The following is a 20,534-nucleotide window of genomic DNA, read 5'->3' as shown; positions in this document are numbered from 1 at the left end:
ACACATATCTCTGAATGAATGACCTGTCTATGTTTCTTTTAGCTGTTTATAGGGAAAAAGTGCTTCAGAGGATGCTCCAACAATTACAAAGAATCAACACACATGCACCTTCCATAGCACAGTAGTAATTTATGACAATAACAATGCTGACTCTTCTCACTTGAGTTTGCATTTACTCTTGTATAAATCTCTGTAAACAGCCTTAATCCTGCCTCAGACCAGGCAACCATCAACCAATAAGTAAAAAGAAACCAAGTCTCTGTTCAATGTTGAGTGTTGGGAAGATGCTTTTATCCAAGATCTCTATGATTCTTCCTAACTTGAACTCATCTTCTAAAGAAAAGTTCTCTTTATGGAGTATCACTTTAAGGGATAATTATCTGCATTTTGCCACCTAGTATTCTGGCAGCAAACATTTCCATGTTGCATTTTCTTTTTTATGAAGCAGCTCCAAGAAGCCAACCCCTTCCCTTTCCAGAACATTTCAATTAGAGAGACAGCAATGTATCACCCACCCCCTTGCTTTCAGAGATTGGAAAGCTTTGTCCTAACTGAAAAGCTGATATTAAGATAATTGCTGTTATTTCATAGGGCCAAGAGACGAGGAGATGTCTCTATACCATTTATTTCATGGGCAGGCGATCCCCGGTCTTTGGGTGCCAGCCAAAGTGTGTGAAAACCGTCATTGTGAGTATAACAATTTAATAAGCCTTCTAACAATGGCAGTAATATTGAGAAAAATAATCATATGCTATACTTTTCAAAGTGCCTTTGCATGGATTCTTTCTGCCATCTTGCCTTCCTTCTCATTAGTTTTAAATATTTATTTGTTTAGCTGTATCAGGTCTTAGTTGCAGCATATGAGAACTTCACTGCATCATGCAGGATCTTTCATTGTGGCAAATGGGCTCTCTAGTTCTGGTGCATGGGCTGAGTTGCCCCATGATATGTTGGATCTTGGTTCCCCAACCAGGGCTTAAACCCACATGCCCTGCATTACAAGGTGGATTCTTAACCAGTGGACCACCAGGGAAGTCCCCTCATTATCTCCATTACAGTTGTCACTCAAAATAGCCAGAGTAGCACTAAAACTCAGGACAGCCCTACAAGTCAGTACACTGGTGACAGCTGCAATTTTCAGTCTCATGATGAAGAAATAGAGGGACCAAGAGGCTAAGAGGATCTTCCTGTTCTCACAAGAAAGGGAAAGAGACAGGAAATGGGCAACTCCCTAAAGCAAGAACAGGAGTGCCTGGTCATTTAGAAAAGTGGAAGCCCAGGGCTAGGGACCTTTCAGCTGTGGCTTTGGAATCTGCAGGAAAATTCTCTATAACATCCTGTCCTGCTCCTTTCACGGAAGACACAGCCTCTGCCGATCCTAGAGGCCAGTGATTCAGCTCTTAAGTAGTGGAGCGCGCAGCTGCAGGAGATGTTGTGTTTTAGTGCAGTCAAGAACTAAAGCAGGCCCAAACAAACAGATAACCCTGCAGGGCTTCCCGGAAATTAGTCTCATTATAGAACATCAGAGGTCTCACCTGCCTCCCAACCTTCAGTACCAGATGAAATAACACAACACACAGGGGTCAGGTTTTGGGATGACCAGGGCCCCTCCCAGGTGGCTCAGTGGTAAAGAATCCACCTGCAATGCAGGAGACATGGGTTCCATCCCTGGGTCGGGAAGATCCCCTGCAGAAGGAAATGGCAACCCACTCCAGTTTCTTGCCTGGGAAATCCCATGGACAGAGGAGTCTGGCAGGCTACAGTCTATGGAGTCGCAAAGAGTCGGAGACCACTTAGTGACTAAACAACAGGGCCCATCTGGCATCACCTACATGACTCTTTCTTCCTGCTGCCCCTCCTCCCCTCTCACTTTTCTTCACCCTCTCCTCCTGCTTGCGTTTTTCCTTCTGGTCCTTCCTAGCTCTTTAGCAGAAGCCTCCATGCTGGTGCTGGCACCTGTGGAAATTGCATGCCTCCCTGCCCCATTCTTGGGGGATGCTGTCCCCGTCCCTTATAACCATTCCACATGGGGTCAAGGCTACGGGCACACATCAGTCCCGCCTGCAAGATGTCCACACTGTGGTTGGACACATCCAAAGGACGGCGGTATGGCCCTGTCCCCACCCAGCCTGGCTCTTCTGTTTCAGACAAGAGAATGCTGTGCGGGCTACTTTGGCCCCCAGTGCCAGCCTTGCCCGGGGAAATCTGAGAACGTCTGCTTCGGAAACGGGATCTGCTTGGACGGAGCCAATGGCACAGGCGCGTGTGAGTGTGGGCGGGGCTTCAGCGGGACGGCCTGTGAGACCTGCACTGAGGGCAAGTACGGCGTGCACTGCGACCAAGGTGCGTACCCCACCACCACCAGCGGGCTCCCCAAGCCAGCCGGAAATGCAGGAGGAAAGAGAGTCTAAATGCGTGCTCCCTAACCAGCTGGTGTCCAGGGCAGGCTGGAATCCACCGCCCGACCACCACTTCGCGCCCACCGCCATTACCATGTGAATGACGAGAACTTATGTGCTGTGTAATTTGCACCGGACTGCAAGGGCAGCAACGCCAAACATTTATAGTACTGACTAACCTGCACCTACCAGCCCACTCCCATCTGCTCACTGACATTGCCCAACCCACCCATGTTTCTGTATTAGTCTGTGGGCCCTGGTCTCTGTGGTTACACTCAGTTTTGGACATTGTGTGATTGTTTGAAAAGCAGATCTGTGTACATTATCTCCTTTAATCCACATGGGAACCATATATACTGGAGTCTTCATGCCCCCTTTTTACAAATGAAGACTTAAGGCAAAGAGGGTGTATGACTTCCCCCAAGGTCACACCTGGTGAGTTTGAATGCACACCCTGCTCCCTCCAAAGCCTTGTTCTTGAATCAGGCCCTTTACGTGATGGTCACTCTATAGGTCCACACAGCCAGCCACATGCTTTGTGTTGTTTTTACGAAAATTGTGATCTGTTTTAGCACCTGCAGTCTCTCACCCTGACTTTCTTGTGCCCAGGGGCACACACTTATGAGTGGGCTGACAGGAAAGAAGGGGTTTTCTAATCCATGATGGGAAAACAAAGCATTTTTTCTACCTTCTATTGAGAGTCATGCATGTGATCTGGCTATCACTGTTTTCTCATCAGCCAGTCCAAGCCAGACAAAAATCAATATAAAATTGAATCATTATAATTGGGCTGTATAATATGTAATTGGCATTACTATGCTGATTTTTTCTGTGTTATATGGAAGAATTATATACCTGCATTTATGCAGGATTTCCTAACCTAGGATCCACAGACGATCCTCACAGGGTCCAGCAAATCCCCAAGGCTGAATGCTTTTTTCTGAGAAAGGCATCCTTAGCTTTCATCCAGTTCCTAAAGACACTCACCACACTGCTGCATAACAAAGGAATCAGCATTTCTATGTAGTCAATGAAGGCAGTGCCTCACCAGGTTTATGGGATCCCAAAGGACTTCTCTCTGAAACCTACTCTTAGGGAATAAACATGGTTCCATTCCAAGGGATCCCATATAACCTTGGCTCCTCTGATAACCTGAGCCAAGGACGCTCTCACACTGCTTGGGTCACTGCCCCGCAGTGCTACACAGTCCCCAGAGGGTGGTCTTTGTTGAAGCACAACCTGTTTCACCATTTAGCCCATTCCTATGACCCCTGCCCTTCCTGGGAATCCAACCCCTTCCCCCACCCACCCATTAGTGACACTAATTATCTGGAAGTGGACTGGAGAATTTAAATGCACAGAAGTATAATCAATGTAGTATTGTAAAGTAAAATAAAGTAAAAATAATTTTTTTTAAAAAAAAGATAGAAGTTTAAATGCACAGAAGTGAAACTTTGTAGTAAATGAAAAGTGAGTTGTTGAACACAGGTCAAAAATCTGACAGTGTGTGGCTGTTTCCACTTAGAGTGTACTTGTGTCCACGGGAGATGCAATCAAGGACCCTTGGGTGACGGTGCCTGCGACTGTGATGTGGGCTGGCGAGGAGTGAAATGTGACAGTGGTAAGAGCCAACCTTCTGATACTTGTGATCTGTTCTCTATTTTTTCCTCCTAAAATAGAAATAGCATCTTCGTTTCTTTCTTTGGCAGTAATTCCTACTTGCAGCAAAAATAGTTTGTAAAATAAAAGCATTAAAAAGAAAATGAAAATTATTCATACTCCCAAGGCAGGGAGAAAACTATCATTAGTATTTCATATTGGCCTTCCAGCCTTTTTCTAGGTATAGACATGTGTATGGGACCATGCTCTGCACACAGTTTTGTGAGTCTCTCACTTCACATAATACATATGATCAATATCTTTTCATGTGAATAAATACATAGAGAAATATCTTTTTTCTTAATGTCTATATAATATCCAATTATCAGACCGTGTTAGTGGCTCAGTCGTGTCTGACTCTTTGCAACCCCATGGACTGTAGCCCACCAGGCTCCTCTCTGTCCATGGAATCTTCCAGGCAAGAATACTGGAGTGGGTAGCCATTCTCTTTACCATGTTCTTAAAGTTAGTTTTCTTCTATAATAAACAATGCTGCAAAGACTATTTCATTCATATATATATATATATATATATATATATTCATGCATATGTGTGTATATATTCATATATATTTGCATTTATCTTATTAATCCATTTGGTTAGTTTTCTTGAGATGGAATTTCTGAGTTAGCAGTTGGTACTTTGGGGGAAAAGTTTGCTACTTATTGCCAAGAGATTATATCAATTTACTTCCCACTCTCAGTAGGGTCTGAGCCAGTCCATTTTCCTGAACCCTCCCCGCTCCTACTGCACTGATGATTCCTTACGTGTCCCTATGAGAGTGGTGAGAGGAGAGAAAATTTAACACAGAAAGAAGCTTATGGAAAAGCGCAAAGATGTAGGGGAGCTCTGCACATCTACAGAACCACAGGATTGCAGGATGAGAGGAATATAGGGGCAAAGAGGAACATGGAATGAGAACAGGCTAGAGATGTGGGCAGGAGTCAGGTCATGGAAGCCTAAGGGCGGCGGACCTTCTGCTGAAGCTTCCTGTTGGGAAGCTGTTCAAGGGTTTTGAGCAAGTCAGCAGTATGATGTGATCTGTGTTTTAGAAAGGTCATTCTGACACTGGACTGGAGAAATTACCCCTAGAAGCAGGTATTCAGAAAGTCCCCCTCTTCTGGGGCGGGAGCTGGAGAGGAGTCACAGGTGCCTGACAGCCCAATGAGAGCTCCAGGGATATGGAGTTATCAGAAGGAGTGTCTTTGCCCAAAACTCCAGGTGATGCTAAAAATCAGGGTAACACAGATTTCATTGAAAAGCTAAAGTTGGAAGTGTAAATGGTCTCAAGCCAAGGAGATACCCTAGAGCAGATGTAAAATGCTGGTGTGCCAAGCAAGAGTTTAGAGGGTCTGAGATAGGAAAGTAGGGAGCAACGGGGTCACATAAACAGGAAGACAGCCTGGGGGAATCCCTGAAATGGAGCAAGACAGAAGTGACAGCCAAGGATAATCAGGAGGTCATCTGTTGTTTCATAGACTACCCTCGTGTGCACAAGAGGACCAACCACATTTAAAGGGGCAGAGAACAACCTGGAGGCTGCACAGGTTTTCAGGAGGCAGTTAACAAAAATCTGAACCAAGGTGGTGGCCTGACTGTGGCAGGGAAAACAAAGACACTTAATTGTCAAATGAGTTAAAATCAAGAGCATGAGGCAACTAGAGATACAGAAGAAAGGAAGAGGGAGGGAGGGCTCCACTGTGTAGATGCTGGGCCAGTTCTGGAAGAGTCCAGCTGAGGAGCATGGTGCAAGAGGTAGCATGGTTTGCAGGCGGGTGGGTTTGAGGGGCGGGAGAACACCCAGGTGGAGATTCCCAGGAGGTATTAGCTCATTCATTCATTCATCAGACACTTGGAGCTCTGCTGGAGGACACGGCAACGAGCAGTGTGTGGTCCCTGCCCCAGCAGCCGGCAGTCTGGGGAAGATGCGGAAGGTTTCCAGACAGTCACTGTAGAGCAGGTGTGAGTGTGTCGGTGGAAGTCTCAAGAGTGAGGCCAAGGCTGGAGACATATGTGTCATTAAGCAGGTAGAGGTGTATTTGTGCCATGAGGGGAAGAAAGCAGGGCCAACGATGAACCACTAGATTCATCTTCTTCCTGCTTTCTCTACTGTGGAAAAAGACCCCAGTCCACTCCCACCTGCTCACCCGGTCTTGGAGCCACCCTCTCAGCCTCCGCCTGCCCTGTCCCTAGTACCGTAGGTGAACTATTTCAGCTCCTTCCTCCTGCTGCTCCTCTTACCAGTACCCTTGTGATCCATCTCTCTGCCTTCTGTCACATTTTCCTCCATTCCATTCTTCACACTGCTGCCACACAGAACCGTCTAAAGCATAGATGTCTTGGTCTGCTCAGGCTATAACAAAGTACCATAGACTGGCTTATAAACAACAGAAAGTTATTTTGTTCTGGAGGCTAGCATTCAGAATCATGGCTGGGTTCTGGTGACAGCCCTCTTCTGGGTTGCAGAGGGCTGTCTCCTCACATGATGGCAGAAGGGGCAAGGGAACTCTCCAGGGTCTCGTTTATAAGGACATTAGTTTCATTCATGAAGATTCCACACTCATGAGCTAATCACCTGGGTCCCCACCTTCAAGTACCGACATATTGCAGATTGCATTTCAAAGTGTGGCCTGGGGGCAGGGGACAGAAACATCTGGACCACAGCAGTATTGCTTCCCACCCACGCCCCAGGACTTAGTGACCTGCTGTGATTCTCCATTGCTTGCAGGAGAATTTCATTGCCTATAGGAAAAACACCTTAGGAGGGTGTTCGGTTCAGTCACTCACTCGTGTCTGACTCTTTGCAACCCCATGGACTGCAGCACACCAGACCTCCCTGTCCATCACCAACTCCCGGAGCTTACTCAAACTCATGTCCATTGAGTCGGTGATGCCATCCAACCATCTCATCCTCTGTTGTCCTCTTCTCCTCCCACCTTCCATCTTTCCCAGCATCAGGGTCTTTTCCAATGAGTCAGTTCCTCACATCAGGTGGCCAAAGTATTGGCATTTCAGCTTCAGCATCAGTCCTTCCAATGAATATTCAGGACTGATTTCCTTTAGGATGGAATGGTTGGATCTCCTTGCAGTCCAAGGGACCCTCAACAGTCCTCTTCAACACCACAGTTCAAAAACATCAATTCTTTGGCTCTCAGCTTTCTTTATAGTCCAATTCTCACATCCATACATGACTACTGGAAAAACCATAGCTTTGACTAGATGGATCTTTGTCGGCAAAGTAATGTCTCTGCTTTTTAATATGCTGTCTAGGTTGGTCATAACTTTCCTTCCAAGGAGCAAGCGTCTTAATTTCATGGCTGCAGTTACCATCCACAGTGATTTTGGAGCCCAAAAAATAAAATCTGTCACTGTTTCCATTGTTTCTCCATCTGTTTGCCATGAAGTGATGGGACTGGATGCCATGATGTTAGTTTTCTGAATGTTGAGTTTTAAGCCAACTTTTTCACTCTCATCTTTTACTTTCATCAAGAGGCTCTTTAGTTCTTCATTTTCTGCCATAAGGGCGGTATCATCTGCATATCTGAGGTTATTGATATTTCTCGCAGCAATCTTAATTCCAGCTTGTGCTTTATCCAGCCCAGCATTTCTCATGATGTACTCTGCATATAAGTTAAATAAGCAGGGTGACAGTATACAGCCTTGACGTACTCCTTTCCCAATTTGGAGCCAGTCTGTTGTTCCATGTCCGGTTCTAACTGTTGCTTTTTGACCTGCATACAGATTTCTCAGGAGATGGGTCAGGTGGTCTGGTATTCCCATCTCTTGAAGAATTTTCCAGTTTGTTGTGATCCACACAGTCAAAGGCTTTGGTGTAGTCAATAAAACAGAAATAGACGTTTTTCTGGAACTCTCTTGCTTTTTCAACAATCCAATGGATGTTGGCAATTTGATCTCTGGTTCCTCTGCCTTTTCTAAATCCAGCTTGAACATCTGGAAGTTCATGGTTCACATACTGTTGAAGCCTGGCTTGGAGAATTTTGAGCATTACTTTACTAGCATGTGAGATGAGTGCAATTGTGCGGTAGTTTGAGCATTCTTTGGCATTGCCTTTCTTTAGGATTTGAATGAAAACTGACCTTTTCCAGTCCTGTGACCACTGCTGAGTTTTCCAAATTTGCTGGCATATTGAGTGCAGCTCTTTCACAATATCATCTTTCAGGATTTGAAAAAGCTCAAGTGGAATTCCATCACCTCCACTAGCTTTGTTCTTAGTGATGCTTCGTAAGGCCCACTTGACTTTGCATTCCAGGATGTCTGCTCTAGGTGAGTGATCACACCATCGTGATTATCTGGGTCATAAAGATCTTTTTTGTGTAGTTCTTCTGTGTATTTTTACCACTCCTTCTTAATATCTTCGTCTTCTGTTAGGAGAATGTAGTACAAAGCTATTTGCCAGTTGGCACTTGCCCAGTTTTCCAGCACAGTCTGTTCAAGGAGCACAATGTGCAAGGAGCTTCAGCCTAGTAATGTAAATAAATGTTCAGTCATATTCAAAAAATTGTGATATAAGAGTGCACAGTAAAGCGCCTCTCCACCAGACTAGATTATTCTTTGTTCGCATGCAAATCCTCCACTCCCAAGTCGTGTCAGACATCGTTAATTGATCATTGCACTCTTCCCTCTGAGGTCAGATGGGGCGCCATATCCTTCTCAAAAGAGCACACCACGTGGTCTCTATCAATTAACTGAATCAAATGTCTAGAGCAGATTCCAGGGAGGGGGCCCTAAAAGGTGGCTGGGATTTCAGAAACGGAACAGAGAGAAAGAGATTTCCAGACTCAGGGACTAGCAGACGTAAAGGCACAGAATGGCACTGCATCCACTTATCTCATCGAAATCTATAAATGTTCCCTCTCACAGAAAACACGACCGTTCTCACAGCCAGGCCTCTGTTTCAGGACCTTCTATATAACTTGGCCAGACCTAGCAAGATTTCTTTCCCAGAGGCTCTTAGCCTGAGTGACCAGCCCAGTGGGTACTTTTCCATCATCTCTAACAATTTCTTGCCAGATCCTCCCCTGCCAGGAAGTATCTGTTAGCTGGGCATCCAAGAATAAGAACATAATATTGTTCCAGGAAATTTAGGAATTAATTCAGCAAATAGGTAGTGAGTACCTGCTGCTTGCCAGGCTCTGGGCTATTTTTGCACATGCAAAACAACAACAATAATAACTTAATTATAATTAGGTATTTGCTTATTTGGGCTTCCCTGGTGGCTCAGCAGTAAAGAATACACTTGCCAGTGGTGACGGGGGTTGTGGGTTTGATCCCTGGATTGGGAAGATCCCCTAGAGAAGGAAATGGGAACCCACCCCAGTATTCTTGCCTGAGAAATCCTATAGATTGAGGAGCCTGGGGAGCTACAGTCCATGGGGGTCACAAAAGAGTAGGACACATCTTAGTGACTAAACAACAACAACAACATTTGCTTATTTATATCACTCTGTAGCAAAATGATGAAAAAAAAGAATAAGGAACATAGAAAGTATAAATATTGGGTTGGCCAAAAAATTCATTTGGGGCCTTCCATAAGCTCTTACAAAAACCCACATGAACTTTGTGGCCAACCCAATAAAATAGGAAATTAAACCCCAGGGAGTAGTGTACAGCCTCACCACCTAGCACGAACCTGGCACACAGGAGACACTCCATTGGTGTATTTGACCTTCAGATTTGTCTCTGAGCTTCCTAGAAACCAAGGTAAAAGAGAATTTACATGGTCACATAGTTCCCATGATGTGTACCAGTTAACTTGTGAGGAACTAAATCATTTCCTATCACCAAGTACTAAAAGAATATTCTTGAGTGAGATTTATTAAGGAAAGGCTGACAGCATTTGGTTCTCTTGTTTCAGAGATCACAAAAGACAACTGCAACGGGACCTGCCACACCAGCGCCAAGTAGGTGCCCTCTGGCCACCTTTGGGAATGATGCAAAGGGGATTTTTCCTAATAGTGTGTGTCTACCAGACCCCGTCTTTAGGGAAGCAGCTTCCTGAGACCATTTCTGAGGATTTATGTTAGATTTAAGTACAAAACTAAAAATGATGCCACCATCAGTTTGCCAGATCCAGCCTTTTGAACAAGCTGCCCCCTGAGCTACCTGACACGTTGGCAGAGTGCCAGTTGTTACCCCCATTCAAGCCACAGGGACCCTTTCACAGAAGCAGAGGGAGCCTGGTGGGCCTCAATTTCATCATATCTTACTTGCAATTCACAGCCAAGCCTTCCGTCTTCATAAGCGAACTTCATATTCATAACACCCAGAGGAGCTTAATAGGTTAATTCATTAAGAATCCAGAAGCTGGAGTTAGACTTGAATCAGCCTCTGTCATTTCCAGTGATTGTATAACCTTGAGTCACTTATTTAATGCCTCTAAGTCTTGCTCTCCTCATCTGTAAAATGGGAAGAATGATAGACCTACCTGTTAGGGCTACTGGATATTGTGTAGGTTATGTGAAGTAATGTGTGAAGTATAGGTTTGAGCACATAGGATGCTCTCTGAAGATGGGCAGCTGCCCTCTGTATCCCTGGACCAATGCCTCCATATACACACTCTGTTGTTTGCCTGATAAGTGACTTCAGTTTTAGCTGCCCGTGGCGGGGTCGTGCTGGGGATCAACTCTCCTCCAAAGCCTTAGGGAGGAGGACCTCTGAGTGCCTCATGGGGCAGGAGCTGGGATCCTAGGGGGAAGGGTATTGTGAGTCCCATCCAGGCGGGAGGCGGGATGTTGTGCATTTTTCTACAAACACCACTTGCCCTTTCTCTTGGCAGCTGTCTTCTCAATCCAGATGGCACAGCCTTGTGCAAATGTGCAGCAGGGTTCCAGGGGAATGGGACCGTCTGCACAGGTAAGTAGAGAAGGAATTTGCTAGGTGGAGGGTAACCCAAGCTATTGAGAGATCTGTGTTTCTGCAGACTAAATGGGCAGCTGCAGGACTTCCCTGGTGGTCCTGTGGTTAAGACTTCATGCTGCCAACGCAGGGGGTGTGGATTCGATCCCTGGTCAGGGAACTAAGATCCCACATGCCATGTGATGAGGCCAAAAATAAATAAATGGATAGCTGCTACCAAGCAGTGATGGGGAACTGGATGTGGTAGGGTAGCTAATCTCATTCAGGGGCAGGACACCTACTATTCACGGATGAGATGTGTTGGTTTGGGAACGTCCGGGGCCACTGCCCTGGTTCTCTTCTCTAAGTCTTGGCCACAGTTGGAATCACCTGGAGAGCTTTAAAAATCATGGGTTTGGCTGACCAAGGGTGTGGCCTGGGCATGGGGACTCTGAAATGGGACACAAAGAGGCTTGAGCCCTGGTTCTTTTTCCCACTCTCCACATGGCCTTGGGTGGTCTCTAAACAACCCTTAAAGTAAACATAAAACAATGTCCCTTGTAGAGCAGTTTGGGATGAAATGACCTCTCCACGTACAACAACAGAATGAGACAGCTGTCAAAAACAGCCCCAGTGTTAGACTTCTTGGGTTCAAATCCATGTTCTTACAGTTTATGTTACCTGGGGACAGTTGCTTGACTGCTCTTTGCATCATTTTGTCATCTGTAAGTTGTAGGTCATAAGAGAATCTTGCTCAATGGATTGTTGGATGGCAGCATGATCTTAATTAATACCTGTGAACATTCCTGGCACAGAGCACTCGATAAATATGAGCTAACACTCTTATGGTGACCAATACATACTCAGTGCTAGAAAAAAAATGGAAACAGCATCATTTTTTCTTGACACTGCGTCCACGAAGGCTTCAGTCCAGATTGTGGTAGAGCTAGACAATGATTGCACCAGTTTGCTTTCTTTTTTAAATTAATTAATTAAATTTGGGCTTGCATTAGCTTTTTCTGGTTGTGGTGAGTGGGAGGTGCACAGGTTTCTTATTGTGGTGGCTTCTCTTGTTGCAGAGCATGGGCTGTAGCGCATGCGGGCTTCAGTACTTGTGGCACACGGGCTTAGTTGCCCTGCAGCACATGCAGTCTTCCCAGAGCAGAGATTAGACCGATGTCCCTTGCTTTATAAAGCAGGTGGACTCTTAACCACTGGATCACCAGTGGAAGTCCTTACCAATTTCTGTTCTAAACCATCTGACCCTGGGGATTGTCTCAGGTGTTCCCTGAAGTAGGGTGTGTTCAACATACCAGTGAAAACAGTGGAAAGACAAATAACTGTAATGTTTCTCTTGCTACCTGTTTTCAGGGGAGATAGCAAAACGGCAGCTGTTATGAACAGTCCTGTCGTTAGACTCCCTGGGTTTAAATCTATGTTTTTATAGTGTGTGTTACCTGGGGACAGCTGCTTGACTGCTCTTTGCATCATTTTGTCATCTGTAAGTTAATATAATGCTCAATATTTCTATAAAACTTTCATATACATTATCCAAACCTGTGCATAAGCTTGTATGGGTGTACCCCAAAATTCATACTAATTAAGTCATTTGTCTAAAGTCACATGGTGAATGAAGGGCAAGCCAGGACTCATATGCACACCTTGGGACTCCAGATCTTGGATCCACTTTGAATTAATTTCTGTATACATGCCTGTGTACTCAGTTGCTTCAGTCTGTCCGACTCTTTGCAACCCTATGGACTGGAGCCCGCCAGGCTCCTCAGTCCATGGGATTCTCCAGACAAGAATACTGGAGTAGGTTGTCATGCCCTCCTCCAGGGATCGTCCCCACCCGGGGATTGAACCCGTGTCTCCTGCTTTTCAGGTGGATTCTTTACCGCTGAGCCATCAGAGAAGCTCTTTTGTATATACAGTGAGGTCCAAATTCATTCTTTCACATATGGATATATAATTGTCTCAGTACCAATTTTTGAAAAGATCATTCTTCCGGTGATGGAAATAACATATTGGCACCTTTGTGGCAAATCAGTTGACCACAGATGTTTGAGTTTATTTCTAGACTCTTAATTCCATATGGATCCTTCTGTCAGTTCCACCCTGTCTTTTACTGAAGCTTTGTAGTAAGTTTTGAAATTAGGGAGTGTGAGTCCTCCAACTCTGCTCTTTTTTTTAAAGATTGTTTTGACTGTTCTGGGCCCTTTGAATTTATATACGAGTTTTAGGATAATCTTGTCAGTTTATGCAAAGAAATCAACTGGGATTTTGACAGATTGCCTTTAATCTGTAGATCAGATATAGAGAGTAATGCCACCTTAACAATATTAAATCTTTCCAGCAATGAACATGGAAGGTCTTTCTATTATTTAGGTCATCTTTTATTTCTTTCCACAATGTTTGTAGTTTTCAGAGTGTTTTATAATTTGTTAATGGAGTCCATCTTTTGATGCTATTGTAAGTGGAATTGTTTTCTTAATTTCATTTTCAATTTGCTCATTGCTATGGTCTAGAAGTACAATTGATTTTTGACTGTTGATCCTGTGGCCTACAATATTGTTGAATTCAATGATCCGCTCTAATTCTTCTTAATGTGTTCTTCAGGACTTTCCATAGCACATCATGTTACCTGCAAACAGAAATGCCTTTACATCTTTTCTAATCTGAATGCCTTTTGTTTCTTTCTTGCCTAATTGCCCTGACCATAACCTTCATTCAACACAGTGTTAAACAGAAGTGGTAAGAGCAGACCTACTTGCCTTATTCCTAATCATGGGAGAAAGCATTTGGTCTGAAGATCTGCGTGATCTTCAGTTCAGTTCAGTTCAGTCACTCAGTCGTGTCTGACTCTTTGCGACCCCATGAATCGCAGCATGCCAGGCCTCCCTGTCCATAACCAACTCCCAGAATTCACTCAGACTCATGTCCGTCGAGTCAGTGATGCCATCCAGCCATCTCATCCTCTGTCGTCCCCTTCTCTTCCTGCCCCCAATCCCTCCTAGCATCAGAGTCTTTTCCAATGAGTCAACTCTTCACATGAGGTGGCCAAAGTACTGGAGTTTCAGCTTTAGCATCAGTCCTTCCAAAGAACACCCAGGGCTGATCTCCTTTAGGATGGACTGGTTGGATCTCCTTGCAGTCCAAGGGACTCTCAAGAGTCTTCTCCAACACCACAGTTCAAAAGCATCAATTCTTTAGCACTCAGCCTTCTTCACAGTCCAATTCTCACATCCATACATGACTACTGGAAAAACCATAGCCTTAACTAGACGGACCTTAGTCAGCAAAGTAATGGATCTTAGCTGTGGGTTTTTCATAAGTGAAAAATGTCCTTTATCAGGTTAAGGAAGTTGCCTTCTATTCCTAGTCTATTGAGTATTTTTATCATTAACAATATTGAATTTTGACAAAAGGCTTCGCTCCTTATACTAGGACGATTGTGTTTTTGTCTTTCATTCTGTTGCTGTGCTCTATTACGTTCATTGACTTGGGGGATGTTAAACAATCTTGTATTCCTATATTAGTACCTCTTTCTTACAGTGTGTAATCACATTTATATATTTCTAAATTTGACCTGCAAGTATTTTCTTGAGGATATTGAATCTATATTCATGAAGGATATTAGTCTATAGTTGTTTTGTGATAGCTTTGCCTGGTTTTGGTATCAGAGTAATACTGGCCTCATAGAATGAATTGAGAAGTCTTCCCTCCTCTTTCAGTTTTTAGGAGAGCATGTGAAATTTTGGTATTTATTAAATGTTTGATAGAATTCACCAGTGACATCTAGTGCTTTGCATTCTTTTGACTCATCTATGTTTAATCCAATGCCTGCCATTTTGAAGTAACTTCTATTTCTCAGTCACTCAAGTAAAAACACATCAATTTTCCCCCTCCTTCTCCACTGCTCTGTGTCATCTTTCTCTTGTATAGCAATCAATGCCTGTGAGATCAGCAATGGAGGTTGCTCTGCCAAGGCTGTCTGCAAAAGAACCACCCCAGGAAGCCGGGTGTGTGTGTGCAAGGCAGGCTATACTGGCGATGGCATCGTGTGCATAGGTAGGTACCACCTCTCACCTGCGATTTCCAACTGCCTTTAGTTTTGACCCCTCGGTCAAGGTGCTGTCTGATCCCTCCACTTGTTTTCCATTTACTTGTTTTCCCTTGGCTGCTTAAAAGCAATCAGCTAGGAAACGCTTTCACACCAAGCAGACATCCTGCTTGCCATCAAAATGTCCTCCTAAATTGAGCATCTACTGATGATTTTTCTCTGAGCCAATTACACTGTGATGGTTACAAATGTGTGGTTTTTTTTTAAATCCTACATCCCTTCATTCATAACATGCTGAATTAGACTCCAAAATTCTATTATTTCAAGTTCTTGGCTGCAAACACTCATATTCATTCAATAGAGGGACAGAGTCAAGCTTGCAGATACGCCTCAACTGGCACAGTCCCATCCCAGAGGGGGCAGTTTTGAGAAACCACAGCCAGCACCCTCCCTGTTGGGTTATTTCAGCCACAGAGTTGCCAAGAAAATTGACTCATGCCTTGACACCTGCTCTGCTTGGTTGGATCCATCGAGATGCCTTTACTTAAAAATAAGGCTCGATTCTCATGCCAGGTGTGGGATTTTTGTTTTAAAGAGATCAACCCCTGCTTGGAGAACCATGGTGGCTGCCACAGGCATGCAGAGTGCACACAGACGGGACCCAACCAGGTGAGCTCTGCCTCTCTGGGGGGCTACATTTTCCTAGGAGCAAATTCCTGCAGATACAGACCCAGGCCTGAGGGAGAGGGGCTGAGAACAGACCTCTAGGGAGCAACAGAATGAAATAAATACATTAGAGGAAATTCGGAAACAATTCCCCTAGAGATCGTTGTTTTGGAAAGAGGAGGAAGGTGGGAGGAGCAAGGAACAAAGGATTCGTGGGGGAAAGGCCTTTCCTACAGTGGGGATTCCCTGGTAGCTCAGCTGGTAAAAAATCTACCTGTAATGCAGGAGACCCCGGTTCAATTCCTGGGTCAGGAAGATCCCCTGGAGAAGGGTTAGACTACCCACTCCAGTATTCTTGGGCTTCCCTGGTGGCTCAGATGGTAAAGAATCCTTCTGCAATGTGGAAGACCTGGGTTCAATCCCTGGCTTGGGAAGATCCTCTGAAGGAGGGTTTGGCAACCCACTCCAGTGTTCTTGCCTAGAGAATCCCTATGGACAAGAGGAGCCTGATGGGCTACAGTCCATGGGGTCACAAAGAGTCGGACACAACTGAGCGACTAACACAGCACAGCACAGTGGGAAGAAGTGGGCGTGTGCAAACACCCCATGGCTCCAGAAACATGAAGGTCTCCAGCCACGCTCCCCTTTCCTTCAGCTTTCTCATGCCCAGAATCTTACCATTTTTCTTGGGCTTGAGCCCCTGAAATACATGTACAACAGAAGAAGATAACAGTTTTAAGCCCTCTTTTGGTCACAGACTCCCCAGCGCTGTGGCCGATGCATTGCCTCCCTAGGGAGAAGGTTAGGGGAGGCGGGAGCGTGTGAGGACTCCACATAAAGGAGGGGAGGAGTTGAGGGGCGAAAAGACTCGGGTGGGGAAGCTGGAGGCTCAGGAACCCCGACTCTGCCTCCCTCAGTCCCTGTCACACTGTGAACAAGCAGGAAACGGTGCATCAGAAACTGGACTGGTGATGATGGAGTGAGAGCCAGCAGGACATGTCTGTGAAATGCCCCGTTCTGCCTTCTTCCTGGACAGGCCGTCTGTAACTGTTTGCCGAAGTACACTGGAGATGGGAAGGTCTGCACCCTCATCAACGTCTGCTTGACCGTGAGTACGGCCCCCTCCCTGCATCTAGGGTGCAGTGTTGAGGTGGCCTCCATCAGAGCTGCTTCTGGGCCATTTCTTCCTCGTGTTCCAGTTGCAGAGTTGGAGACACTGCAGTCTCTGCCTCTGTCTTCCCGTGGCCTCACCTCTGTGTCTGAGTCTCCTCTTCCAGTGAGGATGCTAGTGGACTTAAGACCCCCTGGTTAATCTAGGACATCACATCTCCGAGATCCTTCATTGCATCTGCAAAGACTCTTTTTCTAAATAAGGTCCCATTCACAGAGACCAGGGCTTAGGATGTAGACATAGCTTAGGGGGGCACATAATTCAGCCCACCCCAGAGCAGGAGAAGGGGTCTCTGGCCCTGGTCACAGAACGAGTGCATGGCAGAGTCAGAACCTGAGCCCCTGTCTCTCTGACTCACAGGCCACACCCTTGATCACTTCTCATGCTTGTTCCTCCACGAGGCTCTGGTCCCCAGCAGAGGCCCAGTTCATACACCTTCCCTCCTCATCCATATCTCTGCCCATCTGAGAGCCTCCTGCAAGCATGAAAACAGCACAGATACTCCATAATTAAAGCCCCTTCTCTCCAGGCAAGGTCCCTACTGTCCCCGTGATGGTCTGTCTGTTCTACACCAATTACCTTCTGGCTGGTGACTATTACATTGCTATGATGGATTAGAGTTTAGCTTTCAGCTGAGAAGTGTCAAACAAGATTGATGCCTTTCTAGTTAACTCCTGGGTGCTGATCAACTTCCCATTTGGCAACTCTGGACTGATCTCTTCAGGGCTGGAGATCTGCTGGGATGGACTTGCCATTTTGAGATATGGGCACACCTCAGAGACATTGTGGCTTTGGTTCCACTCCACTAAAATACAGTGACTATTACAAGAAAGCAAGTCACAAGAATTTTTGGTGTCCTAATACATATAAAAGTTATATTTACACTATATTGAAATCTGTTAAGTATGCAATAACATTATGTCTAAAAAATACAATGTATGTAAGCCAACCATACTTCAATTTTAAAAAGAAGACATTAAGAGTTAAATAAATAAATAATGTTGTGGGTTGCCCAGAAAGTTCATTTGGATTCACTTGTGACATCTTATGGAAAAGCCCAAATGAACTTTTTGGCAAACCCAATACATACCTTAATTAAAAAAAAAAAAACTTCATTACTAAACATTGATAAGCATCATCCAACAAAACAAAGTCATCACAAACCTCCAATCTGTAAAAATCACAGTAACTGCAAAGTTCAGTAAAATGAGGCATGCCTGTGTAAGGCTGGGTCAGTAGGATGACTTTTACAACTTTAGGGAGATGGAACACAGATTCAGGAAAAGGGCAAATTATGCAAACCAGTCAGTTCAGTTCAGTCACTCAGTCATGTTCAACTCTTTGCAACTCCATGGACTGCAGCACGCCAGGCTTCCCTGTCCATCACCAACTTCCAGAGCTTACTCAAACTCATGTCCATCGAGTTGGTGATGCCATCCAACTATCTCATCCTCTGTTGTCCCCTTCTCCTCCTGCCTTGAGTCGTTCCCAGCATCAGGGTCTCTTTTCCAATGAGTCAGTTCTTCGCATCAGGTGGCCAAACTATTGGAGCTTCAGCATCAGTCCTCCCAATGAATATTCAGGACTGATTTCCCTTAGGATTGATTGGTTTGATCTCCTTGCTGTCCACGCGACTCTCAAGCGTCTTCTCCAACACCACAGTTCAAAAGAAACCAGTCAGAGAGTAAGACAAAAAGTGAATGTCAATACAGAATTGCTTTGTGAGCATTGGCAGGGCTGGCAAGCTAACTGGTCTGATTTCTATCCCCCACTCCTTGGCAATTTTACCAGAATAATGGTGGCTGTAGTGAATTTGCTATCTGCAACCACACTGGACAAGACGAAAGGACTTGTACTTGCAAACCAAACTACGTTGGGGATGGGTTTACCTGCCGTGGCAACATCCATCAGGTAATGCAAGGCATGTTTCTGTAAAGGGAACTCCACTTTCCTCCTTGTGTGAAGAATCTAAGGCACTGAGAAGGGTGCAAGAGTTTTGTTCCATATAAAACTAAAATGTGAGGGAGGTCCCTGGAGGGACCTGGAGGTCCAGTGGTTAAGACTTTGCACTTCCATCACAGGGTTTGATCCCTGGTCTGGGAACTAAGACCCCACATGCCACACAGTTCAGTTCAGTCACTCAGTCGTGTCTGACTCTTTGCAACCCCATGGACTGCAGCATGCCAGGCCTCCCTGTCCATCACCAATTCCCGGAGTTTATTCAAACTCATGTCCATTGAGTCAGTGATGCCATCTAACCATCTCATCCTCTGTCTCCTCCTGCCTTCAATCTTTCCCAGCATCAGGGTCTTTTCCAGTGAGTCAACTCTTCACATGAGGTGGCCAAAGTACTGGAGTTTGAGCATCAGCCCTTCCAATGAATTTTCAGGACTGATTTCCTTTAGGATGGACTAGTTGGATCTCCTTGCAGTCCAAGGGACTCTCAACGATCTTCTTCAACACCACAGTTCAAAAGCATCAATTCTTCAGTGCTCAACTTTCCTTATAGTCCAACTCTCACATCCATACATGACTACTGGAAAAACCATAGCTTTGACTAGATGGACCTTGGTTGGCAAAGTAATGTCTCTGCTTTTTAATATGCTGTCTAGGTTGGTCATAACTTTTCTTCCAAGGAGCAAGCATCTTTTAATTTCATGGCGGCAGTCACCATCCGCAGTGATTTTGGAGCCCAAAAAATAGTCCATCACTGTTTCCATTGTTTCCCGATCTATTTGCCATGAAGTGATGGGGCCAGATGCCATGATGTTAGTTTTCTTAATGTTGAGCTTTAAGCCAACTTTTTCACTCTCATCTTTCACTTTCATCAAGAGGCTCTTTAGTTCTTCTCTTTCTTCCATAAGGGTGGTGTCATCTGCATATCTGAGGTGATTGATATTTCTCCCGGCAATCTTGATTCCAGCTTGCGCTTCATCCAGCGTTTCTCATGATGTACTCTGCATAGAAGTTAAATAAGCAGGGAGACAATATACAGCCTTGACGTACTCCTTTTCCTATTTGGAACCCATCTGTTGTTCCATGTCCAGTTCTACATGTTCCCTGTCCACACAGCATGGCCAAAATGGAAAACAGACAAACGAAACTATAAAACATGAAATTTCATCTTCCCATGAGAATTCACTTGATCTGGCATGCGGTGATTCAGATTAACAGTTCTCAAGTCAGAAAATTCCTGGGTATGAATTCAGCTCAGCCAGTTATTATGGTAATGTGACTTTAGGCAGATTATATCACCTCTTTGTGATATGTCTGTTTTCTAACCTTTAAAAGAAAATAATGGTAACATTCCCAGCAAGTTGTTATAAGATTTCAATGAGACAACGTGTGTAGCAGGCACAGAGTACACAGTAACTCAAAGGCATGGCCATGATGTAGGCTGTTGTTGAGGTGTGTGTGTGTGTGTGTGTGTGTGTGTGAACATACCTGAGCATCTGTACTTGGTGGAGAGATGCTTGGATGTGATACCTGTAGATTTCTACCTATTATAAAGTGAACATCCTATTATTTGATTTAATGAGGGACCAGAGCATTCTGGCGATTCAAATATTCTTGTTAGTAGAGAAAATAAATCTGCCATAAACCTATGACAGATTTTTCTAATATTTGAACTTTCAGAAATGCTCTTAAAGCTCAGGTACTTCTATAACTGGCTGAACCTTTCCATGGTAAATCAGATGGTGACTCCAGGAAGCTTTGAGAA

At 44.8% G+C, this 20,534-nt stretch overlaps 1 protein-coding gene across 1 annotated transcript in view; it reads left to right on the top strand.

Annotated features, from left to right (window-relative positions):
• The window catches only part of STAB2 (stabilin 2), a 167,785-nt gene that overhangs the window by 99,236 nt on the left and 48,015 nt on the right, over positions 1–20,534 (top strand). Inside the window, exons 37-45 of the mRNA XM_040234847.1 lie at positions 592–687; positions 2,148–2,343; positions 3,925–4,020; positions 9,934–9,979; positions 10,855–10,931; positions 14,859–14,984; positions 15,572–15,645; positions 16,679–16,750; positions 18,605–18,724. Coding sequence (XP_040090781.1) covers positions 592–687; positions 2,148–2,343; positions 3,925–4,020; positions 9,934–9,979; positions 10,855–10,931; positions 14,859–14,984; positions 15,572–15,645; positions 16,679–16,750; positions 18,605–18,724 — 903 coding nt within the window. The remainder of the gene's footprint in view (positions 1–591; positions 688–2,147; positions 2,344–3,924; positions 4,021–9,933; positions 9,980–10,854; positions 10,932–14,858; positions 14,985–15,571; positions 15,646–16,678; positions 16,751–18,604; positions 18,725–20,534) is intronic.

This window comes from Oryx dammah, unplaced genomic scaffold, assembly GCF_014754425.2.
Source record: "Oryx dammah isolate SB20612 unplaced genomic scaffold, SCBI_Odam_1.1 HiC_scaffold_29, whole genome shotgun sequence".
NCBI classification, from domain to species: Eukaryota; Metazoa; Chordata; class Mammalia; order Artiodactyla; family Bovidae; genus Oryx; species Oryx dammah.
This window is presented reverse-complemented; position numbering and strand designations above follow the sequence as displayed.